At 33.0% G+C, this 11,329-nt stretch overlaps 1 protein-coding gene across 1 annotated transcript; it reads right to left on the reverse strand.

The window, feature by feature from the left end:
- Positions 1–4,319: 4,319 nt before the first annotated feature.
- On the reverse strand, positions 4,320–10,038 carry LOC129223124 (uncharacterized). Its single transcript, XM_054857690.1, has 4 exons — positions 8,649–10,038; positions 7,986–8,401; positions 7,282–7,920; positions 4,320–4,325 (listed from the first exon to the last, which is right to left on the reverse strand). The coding sequence occupies exons 1-4, from the start codon at positions 10,036–10,038 to the stop codon at positions 4,320–4,322; spliced, it is 2,451 nt and encodes an 816-aa protein (XP_054713665.1).
- Positions 10,039–11,329: the final 1,291 nt, after the last annotated feature.

Below are 11,329 nucleotides of genomic sequence, written 5' to 3' on the forward strand. Positions count from 1 at the left end.
AGGGGCAGGGGATTAAAAGGTGCTAAATGGTCTCAAACTAACATGTGTTAAATTTTATTCCATTCTGATAAGTCTTTTTGCATCCGGATTGAGTTTGAAGTTTGGATTTCCTTACCCAAATAGGATATGCTCCATGTAAGATTGCAATAATAATAAATATGTTACTTCGTTTACAGAAACAAGTGATGAAACTTTCAATTTGCACCTGATTTAAATTCACACTTGCCATTTTGGATTTTAGAATTGGCTGAAACGTGTGAATTAGGTCAAACGCTCCCTGCCTACTGCTAAAAATCTACCTCTTGAAATGTTGCAGCAATCTTTTGAAATCCTATCTGAAACTAAGAAAATAATCAGAATCATTTTACCAAGTTAGTAAATTGCTTTTTGACACTTTATTTTGCAAATGCAAATATATTAACTACTACATTTGGCCGGGAAAAAATGAGAGAGTTAAGAAATTGCAGTTTCAGCCTCAAGAAGAAAATGAAGACAGTTTTAGTATCATTAACTTCATCGCATCTCTTTAATCGGATACGGAAAGTGAGGATCAATTCAAAGGACCTTTTCAAGTTTCAAACTACAAATGCTTATATCCATAAATTTACTGCTACAAGCAATACAGTGGACTTTAATTTGCTTTCACGGACTTATCCCACCACTTCAGAAATTATTGAGAAAAACATACTCTGTCGGAAGCGCAAGAGTACGAAAATCTGCCCTGGCACGAGCCAAAGCCTAGCAAAATGTCTTATGTTTTATGGCTAACTTGTGCTAATCGAATTCTACGTTTGTGTGTTTTCAGTGGAATCTCCTTCTGAAAATTGAATAATTCTTGCAATATAAGTCGCCAACGTTTATGCTCCAATCTGGTTTGCTATCAGAAGTTATCCTTTATGTGCAGATTGGCTCGGCAGTTGCTGAAAATCACTGCAACTAGATATTTATCCACTGAGTTGTAGTGCAAAATAGGTCCCGCAATCCAAAGAAACAGTGTTTTCGTATGTGCTAAAAATTAATTTATTACAATGCTGATAGACTTGGAACACATCCGTGAATTGGCAGCCTGTTTAGAAGCTCGTAGTGTTCAGCAAAATAGACTTCCAAACAACAAAATTTTCACATTCTTATTAAGTTTGATGCAGAATCCAACATTGATCTCAATGACTGGAAAAATGTGTCTGATCCACCATTACTGAAATTAATCTCTGAAGAAGATATTCAACTCTTTGCTTCAGGCAAAATAGAGCTTTTTACTATGCCTGCCATGCCATGCACACAGGCTATTAAAAGGCAGGCGTGCCCATCAGGGGGTTATGCACAGACAGCGGGATTAAAATTTTTAAGAGGGTTGATTTTATAAATTGTTTACCTTTTTTCGGGAGGGGCTCTCGCTCTGGAGGTACTTTCCAACATGTATTTGGGGGGGGGGTGCCATCACCCCATGGGAGTGGGCACCCCTGTTAAATGGCAGCTAAAATTGATGCAAGTATCAACTACATTGTGCAAAAAGAGAAGCTTTAATAAAGAACCAACATGAGTCCCGGAAACTTATGCCAAAACTAGTAGATAGTAAGGTCTTTCAAGCTATTTTAAGATGAATATTTTTAATTTTGAAAATTAACGATTTTCATAAAAGATTTGGAAATAAATGATTAATACTCGGACAACCTTAAGTTGTTGCATATATTTGTAATTCTCTTTTCCAGGTTTTTTTTTAATGAAAATAGACTTTTTTCCTTAAATACGGGTTTTTTAAACTCAACCCAAAGGCAAAAAGTGAACTCCTAATTTCTTGCCCTGCCCGAGGGAAATCGGAAACTTTTTTTTTCTTTTTTTTTACCATAGGACGATGACCCACCCTAATGTACATGTTGTTAGAAATTTCATTTCAGAAGTTAATGCTATGAAATAAAAGAAGTCTGCAACACGAAGAGGTAAGAAATAATGCGAAGTGGGAAAGAAATTAAGATTGTGAGTTTATTTTTACATTTTAAGGACTGTAGAAGTGAAATCGCGACATGCGACTTGGAATTTTAACACTACTAGGGTCCTTCTTCGATTTTTTTTTGATTGATTGTATATTTTTTATTTCAGGAATGGGCAAATAAGTTGTATTCCAAATTAATTACGTTAAAAAAAAAGAAATGTTGATGGGGTATATTGTTTAAATGAACCGGGTTGGATGGTGGGACCATCGACTTAAAACAAAAATTTATTTTGTGAAAAACGACAAAGTCCGAAAACGCATCAAAATGTTTCGAAACCGAAACTAAACCCCCGTAACCTTTCACGGGCGCGCGCGGACAGGTCACAGGCGGCTATGAGCCGCAGAACTGTTTGCTGCAGCAAGACCGGCCTTTTATCCCTACTCCTCAGAGCTCTCTGAAACTTGGCACAAAAATCAAACGTACTGCGGACCCGTGCACCTCCAATTCCAAATTCTTAATTTCTAATTAGTTTATTTCTTAATTAAATGTTTTATGTGATTTTTTGTCCTTTTTGTGTTCAATTCGTCACAGAACCCCAATCAATCGCGCCAGAAAATTTTTTTTTTTGTATAATAGTGTAGGAAATTTAATTTCAAATATGACGACCGAAAAAATTTTGAAGATTAAACGAATTTTGATTTTTTTAATGAATTTTTGAAAAAAACCTTTATTTTGCGTTTTTTCCCGGGTTTAACTTTTTTGTAAACCCATCCCGCAAAAAGTATTAAATATTTCTATCTGAAAATTGAGTAGGGGGACCCGGGGTAAAATGGGTAGCCGGGGTAAAATGGGTATAGTTGTATTTTTCTTGATTTTATTCTACTGGACAACATTTTTTGAAAATAAAAATATATGATGAAAATGTTTACATATCAGGCAACATTTTGACTTGAGGAAAAAAAATCTAGCAACTCATTTACCAGGCTTAGCAACAATTTTATTTTTCAGAACACAAAGCAATGCATTTATAGTGAGTGATAAACTTCTTTCTAGAAAAATTTACAGGAAGAGTTTTGAAAGTTTTTTATTTGGATTTGATAGAAAAAGAATTTTTCTAACAGAAAATTCAAAAAATAAGTAAATTTTAATATTTACAAAAATTTTGTAGTACTTTTAGTTGCACGGGGTAAAATGGGTATAGCCAACATTTTCGAGATAAAGACATTGAATGCATGAAGATTAAAAACTTAATTATCTTTGCAAGACAAATGTTAGATATTATTCATCTTTTAAACTAAAAGTATGTTTTTAAAAAGTTTTATAAATAATTACTCTTCATTTATTTGTTGTATTTTAATTACTATAACTTATGCCAATTAGTACTTAAAGATATTATATTTTTTGTTTGGTATCGATATATAGTTCATGATTACTGTAGGTTAGTAATTTACTGTAAGTTTATTATGTATATGGTTCATTGGTACACATTATAAAACATAGTAAGTATTGATAGCTAATATGCTGCCTTTTTAATTTCCTTTTAAAACCACCAACCCCGTTCCCAGAACATCGACTAAGTACAACCTCACATACAATCACAACAGAATCCTTATGCCTCATAGCAAAGTTGTACTGAATAACTAAATCCTCCTTCTATACTTCTTGGTTCACAGCCATTTTTTAGCACTGGTAAGGAAATGAAAAATTTACAAAAAAAAAAAAAAAAATAAGAGTCTAAACAAAGGTGGGACATGTTGTAATTACAGAGCAGGTGGCTGCAAGATTGTACACAAACAGGCAAGAGACAAAGAAAAGCAGAAAAAATAAATAAATACACATAACATAAATAAATTAAAAAAAACATTAACAATAATTGATAAAATAACTAATGAAGTAGAAGTGAAAACTAGTGGTTCTCCTAGTTGTTAATTCCAGCAATTGGCGACAGGGGACAGTACAAAATTAACAGGGCCGCTGTTAAATTTGTGGAATTCATAGGTTTAATCACTGAAATCTCAGCTGAAGGTGAATATATTGAGTAGTTTGCTACAAAATCATCTGCCAAATTATCCTATGTGCTCCCCAAGATAGATGACATTGATGTTGTGCAAACACCACAAAGTTGTAAAATACTACCTCAGCCAAACCGCAAGTCTTTGCCAATGCGCCTTTTGTTCATAAATTTGGTTCTTTAAAAATTTTTTGTGGTTGTTTTGGATTAAAGTTTTTATCCTCCAAGGCAATTATACTAAATTTAAAAAAAAAAATTCTCCATTAGTTAGTGTAGTTCAACTTTAAACAGCATATACCCATTTTACCCCGGTGTATACCCATTTTACCCCTTTGCACTAAATTTAAAGCAAAAAGTTAACACAAACTATGCCCAAATTAGACCTAAATACACAATGTATAGAATATTCAACAAAAACACAATTATATTCCATGATATTTCTGCTATGGGTCACTGAAATGAAAAATGCTGTTTTTTATACCCATTTTACCCCGGGTGACCCTATGTAGTAGTCAAAACATGTTTCCATCTTCAGAGATTTTTTTTCATACGCGATCTTAAAATTTAAAAAAAAAAAATGAAATTTTGAAAAAAACCCTTTAGTTTTCGCTTTTTCTTGGGTTTGATTCTTTCTAAATCATTAATACAAAATGTATGAGAGCTTTCTTTCTGAGAATTTAGTATGTAGCAGACAAAACATTTCACCTTATTCAGATTTTTTTTTTTTTCAAAAGTATGCAACAGCTTTTTTTTTAAAAACTTTTTTTTTAATTCAAAATGACACATCTTATCTTCGTTCCGATGCGAGTAGGGGGAAAGTTGTTTCTTCATTCTGTGACGTTATCAGTGACGTCATGCGTGGATTGAACGTTTCGCTGCATCGTTTTTTTTTTTTTTTTTGCATCGACTTACGGTTGCAGTTGAATAGCAGAACCGGTGGTTTCTTGATTTGGTTATTGTGCTGTTGTCATAGTCCATTGTGCGTATGTTAATTGATTTTCTTTTTAATTTGAAAGTCGCTTGGCGATTTTGGCGAAAAACAATGGAGTTGCGGATTATTTGCTTATTACGCAAAATATTTTACATTGCAAAGAATTGCATTTTGTTAAAAAATATGATTACTGGTTGTTTGACATCAGAGGGGGGGGGGGTCTAGAGTGTTTTTTTTTTCTTCTCTCAAACGATAGCTTTTCAATAGTTAAATTATTGAGGCGATCGCGGAGAAAATTGCTCTCTGTTGTCGCCTCGGCTTCCCATCTTCGAATGACCCCCATTCTTACGCGGGATTTTGCCACCAGGGTTGGAGGAGCCATCCTCTTCTGTGATTGGCCTATCCACTCATTTCCTTTTATTTTTTAATTTTTAAAATTTTTAGCCGTTTTTAATTTTTAAACTTTCTACTAGACTTATTATACAGGGAATTTAGGAGCTCTAAGCTCCAGGCGTTCCAGAAACAGTCATATGTTCATGTTCATACGGGGTACGGGATTTCTTTTTTGTCCCAGATGTACCGTGTTTTTTAATTGTGTTGTTTTTCTGCTGAGGAGTTGAATTCTTTTGTCATACGGGATACGGGGCTTTTTTTTTGTCCTAGATGTACCGTGCTTATTAATCGCAATTGCTTATCGGCCAGAGTTCATTTCGCTCGCTAATTGTTGGAAAAATTTCCAACATAGCTGAGTTGCAGTTTCGTCGTTTAAAACAAACATCAAGCATTTATACAACAGTAACATTTTTATTAAAAACAACTACAGCGGAAAATAAAAGGCAGCATATTAGCAATTCAGAATCTCAATCTCAACAAAACACAGAAATGCCTCTTCTTATATAGTGAAACTAATTTACATACATGAGGCAATAATGTTCTTCTTGAAGATTTTAAACAATGCCCGAAAATAATATATACCAACATATCGGCCCCATCGGGCATTTGAAATAAAGTTCATATATATATATATATATACACATTACAAAAATTTTACTCACAATCCATTTTAATGTTTCTTTACTTAATGGCTTAGTAAGAAAATCAGCTTCATTGAGCTTTGAGTTTACATATTTTAGCTTAAATTCATTATTCATGAACATCTCTCGAATGAATTGATATCTAATGTCAATGTGTTCCGTTTTTACGTTTTCTGGGTGATTTTTAGTAAAATATATTGCTGCTTGGTTATCGCAGCACTGTTCTGGTATGAAATCTGTAGATACTAAATTAAGCTCCTTAAGTATTTTAGCATACCAGATTAACTCTTTTACACTTTCCGATAATGTTATGAACTCTGACTCCATTGTACTTAATGCAATGCATTTTTGCTTAAATGATTTCCATTGAAATGGTACTTTATCAACATAAACTAAATATCCCCCGGTGGAATATCGATTTGTCAATTTACTTCCTCAGTTAGCATCAGAATAACTTTTTAAAGTAATTTCTTTAATTTTAGATAAATTAATTTTATAATTTTTTGTTCGAAATACATAATTCAATATATCTACTACTATCAGCCAATGATTGTAGGTATAACCATTATTAAATTGTGACATCAGATTTACAGCTAGTGAAATATCAGGTCTAGTTCTAGTAGATAAGAACTATAGGCATCCTATAAGGAAACTTTTTCATAATTTCATTTTCACATATATCTTTCTACTCAACTTTGTTTGGTAAACTTATACCTTCTTTAAATGGCAAATTTACATAACTTTTCGGTAAATCACGAAATTGTATCTCTAGTTTGTTAATGTAAGTTGCTTGATGTAAATAAAAGTTATTTGCACAATTTTCAAAATTAACGCATAAAAGATATTTAACTTTACCAAGTTCCCTTATGTTTAGTTTGTAATAACCCAATTACATCTTGAACAAGATTTGTATTTTCCCCAAAAATTACGATATCATCGACATAAGCCAATAATATCACATTATTATTTGATTTGTAAACACAATTAACCCATTCTAATTTTTTAAATCCTAATGATTTCAAAATACTGCTGAGTTATAAATACTATTCGCGACCACTTTGGTGTAGGCCGTAAATTGCTTTTTTCAGCAAACAGACTTTATTTTCCTCACCTTTAATTTCGAATCCCCTAGGTTGATACATATATATTTTTTCATTTAGATTACCATATAAATACGCAGCCTTAACATCTACTTGTGCATGGCTCCAACATAAATGCGATACATATACAATAAATAAGTCTTACAATTGAAAAAAGAATGACTGGCGAAAATTTCTCTTTAAAATCAATATTTGGCCTTTGGTGACCTTTTATGACCAATTTGGCCTTGAAACGCTTTATTTTATTGTTTTGATCCGTTTTAACGGAATATACCCATCGATTACCAATAATTTTTGCTTTAGGTGGGCGATCAACAATTTCATATACCTCCCATTCATTCAAAATCTGAATTTCATCAGACATTGCCGATTCCCATTCAGTTTTTTCAGGTGATACTTGAACGTCCTCAAATGATTTTGGAATTTCAACAGCGTGAATTTCATCCTGAAAATCCGTGTCTAAAAATTCGTCCCCATCACTTGATTCCTCTGAAAACTTAACTTCACTTGTTTCAGAACACTCATTGATATTAACTAATTTTAATGGTTTAAAATTAAAAAAATCTTCGTCAAATTTAACATTTTCCCTCTCACAAAATGTTTCCGCATCGTATATAGATCTCAAACGTTCCCCTGAAGGAGAGAAATAATAAACATCAATTTGTTTGCTCATTTTACTAGGTCTTTCTATTCTTTTCCAATTTATTGATTCAAGTGTTTGTGACTTTTCACCTCCGTCATCAGAATGTGATCTAAGTTCAACTTTAGCTTTCGCGGTTGAAGAAATAGGTTCAGTAAAATCCTCTTCGTCTCTAAATATCACGTATTCACACATTTTTTCTTTCCCAAATGAAGCACGAACCCCGTTCCTATACATTCGTCTATTTTCACGTGAATTGTTTCTACTACTCTTCTGTCAGAAGGAATGTAGATTCTATAACCCTTAGTACTAGTTGCGTAACCAACAAAAATACCTACTTGGGCTCTTGCTTGTAATTTATTTCTTTTAACTTTCGGAATATGCACAAAAGCTAGTAATCCAATTATTTTGAAATGTCTAACTGACGGTTTGTATCCCGTCCAAAGTTCTATGGGTGTTTTATCTTTCGAATTTTTGTGTTTGCAACGATTAGAAATATATACAAATGTATGCAAAGCTTCTGCCCAGAATTTTTCCTGCAAACCACTATCGTGCAACATAGAACGAACACCATCCATTACACTTCTGTTGTAGCGTTCTGCGACCCCCATTTGTTCAGGTGTAAAAGTGGAACTTCTTTCAGCTTTAATTCCCAAGTTGGCTAAAAAGGCTTTAAATTGATTAGGACAGAATTCCAAGCTATTGTCTGTCCTAACACATTTTAATTTTACATTTTGTTCTCTTTCAACTTTTGCTAAATATAATTTGAAACATTCGAATACTTCAGTTTTATTCTTAATTACATAAACTGTAGCATAACGCGAATAGTCGTCAATTACTGACAAAAAGTAGCGATTTCCCCCGTATGAATTAACAGATGCGGGACCCCATAAATCCATATACACCTTATCCAAAACTCGATTCGTCAACCTATCAGTTTATATTAAAGGAATGTCTAGTTGATTTAGTTACATTGCAAATTACACAAGAATTTAAATTACCTTTAATTTCCCCTATTCCTTTTACGCAATTAAGATTGCTCATTGTTTTTAACAAGGGTACGTTAACATGACCGAAACGTCTATGAATTAAATTTACATCCACTTTAACATGATAATTTTCAATACTATCAATTTCAGTTATGCGGCATTCAGGTAAACCATAAACAATGTACAATTTGTTAACTCGATTTACAGTAAAAAAATATTCATTATTTTCATTACACACAATCATTTTATCATTTCCCCAATTTATTCTATATCCTGCTAAATCTAAGTTAGCTCCCCCGATTAAATTACGTCTCATATTAGGGGCGTAATATACATTTAACAATTTAACTTTCACGAAATGATTCCTATCTTGAATGTAAAAAATAATATTACCTATTCCCAGGACTTCGGACTCACAATTCTTATCACCAATCAAAGCTTTAGTGGGTGATTTCAAACTTCTATAATTTTCGAACCATGATTTTTCAAAACAAAAATGTGAAGTTGATGCACTGTCCAGGAGGAATTCGTCCAATTTTAACTGTTCCTTTCTTGTACTTGTTGATTGAATTTTTAAATTATCTTCCTTCGAGTTACTTTCTGCTTCGCTGTAAAACATACCTTTCGTATTCTTTTCGTCATCAGGAAACTTTCGGCGATAGTTGTTGAATTTGTTTTTCCCGTAATTTCTTCTATGTTGATTCGTTTGATAGTCACTTGCGTTTCTTCCTTCGGTTTTAGAATTATTTTGGTTCTTCGCTTTACACTGCACCGCTCCATTGTTTTTACAGTCAGTTTCACCAGTTCTTGGCTCACCATTAAATTTCTGAAGCTGCTTCTGTTCCGATGAAAATGCGTTTTCTACATGATGAAATCCGTTATCTTTTTGCTTCTGTTGAATTCTACCAGATTCTGCAATCAGCTGTGATTCAAGCTTGTCAGCGGTAAATTCTCCATCATCAAGACGATACAAATACTGAAAGAGATTTTCGTATTCAGCAGGTAACCTTCGTATCATTTGAAAACAAGTCAGTAATTCCGGAATTTCGAATCCAGCGTCTTTAACTTCAGCACGTTTTTCAACTAGTCTTTTGCAGTAAATTCCAATTGTTTCTTCATCTGGTTTAAACCGAATTTCATAAAATTCATCGATCAAACCGGCTATTCTCGCTCTCGAAGTTGGTTCAAAGTTCGTTTTGAGAATATTCCATGCTTCTTTGCCATCATTAGTTTGTGCTATTAAAGATTGAAACAGCCTTTCGATACTTTGATAAATTGAAGTGTATGACCGAATTTTCCTAAAATTAAAGTCTCTAGTCTCTTGAGCAGTACAGTCCTTGGGTAGTTCAGGTTTTCCATCTATAAACTCCCAACAGTTCCGATCCATAAGAAGAACTTTCATATCTACCTTCCATGTAGAATAGTTTTTGGAATTTAACTTCGGAAAGGAATTTGAAATAAGCAATTGTTTCTCGAAATCCATTTTCAGACGTGAAAAGAAAAAATTCAGTTTAAATACTACACTTCGGCCCCATTCTTGACAGCTCCATGTCAAAAAGGCTTCTGAAGTCAATAGCACATAGCTTTTTTTAAACTTAGTGTCGGGTCCATGACCAATGTTGGAAAAATTTCCAACATACCAAAATTGCAGTTTCGTCGTTTAAAACAAACATCAAGCATTTATACAACAGTAACATTTTTATTAAAAACAACTACAGCGTAAATAAAAGGCAGCATACTAGCAATTCAGAATCTCAATCTCAACAAAACACAGAAATGCCTCTTCTTATATAGTGAAACTAATTTACATACATGAGGCAATAATGTCCTTCTTGAAGATTTTAAACAATGCCCGAAAATAATATATACCAACACTAATTGGGTAAGTTACTGTAGCGCGGTCGCTTCCGCCGGACGTTTCGCTGTATCTATTTTACGTTACATATTTGCGTACTTCATTTCATTAAAATAGTGAGATTTTTTTTTTTTTTTTTTTTTTTTTTTGCAAACGCTCCTTTTTGCAAACTACGGGGAACAAGAAGAGAGTTTTTTGTTTGCGCAATTTAATTAAATGAATAAAGCGCAGTTTTTTTAAATGATCTTTGCTCATATTAGGAAATGTTCGGATAAGTTAAAATAAATAGAGACGGATAAAAAAATGGAGATAGCTGGCATAGGTAGATATCCGCCGAAGGTGGCAATTTGGCGTAAAAGGGTGAATGACACAAAACGCTAACTGGAAATAGGTATAGAAAATACAAAAAACATAGATATAGATTAATCAAATTTATTTAAACACCCACCGTAGGCGAAGAACTTGCCATAGAAACAAAGGGCACTGCATCGCCGTGCGGGTACTTCAGTACAAATAAAGAAACGTTACTGAAACAGTAAAAGCAGCAGAAAACATCCGTAAAGTAAAAAAATGGTCGAACGAAGTTGACATTTTTATGGGTTAATTTAGTTGACATGTTTTTGCATTTTAAAATATTTTCTTTATAAGTAAATGTTGAAACTTCAAAGCGTAAAAGCATACACAAAAATAAAATTATAAAAAAATTAAAAAATACTCAAATATATCACAGAAAATGCTTTTTTATTTGTATCTTGCAATGAAACAACTTTGGTTAGTCAGCAAAAATTGGTAGACATACAGGGTGATCAGAAAATGAGTATACAATTGCAAAATCAAT

This window comes from Uloborus diversus, chromosome 5 (assembly GCF_026930045.1).
Source record: "Uloborus diversus isolate 005 chromosome 5, Udiv.v.3.1, whole genome shotgun sequence".
Classification (NCBI taxonomy): Eukaryota; Metazoa; Arthropoda; class Arachnida; order Araneae; family Uloboridae; genus Uloborus; species Uloborus diversus.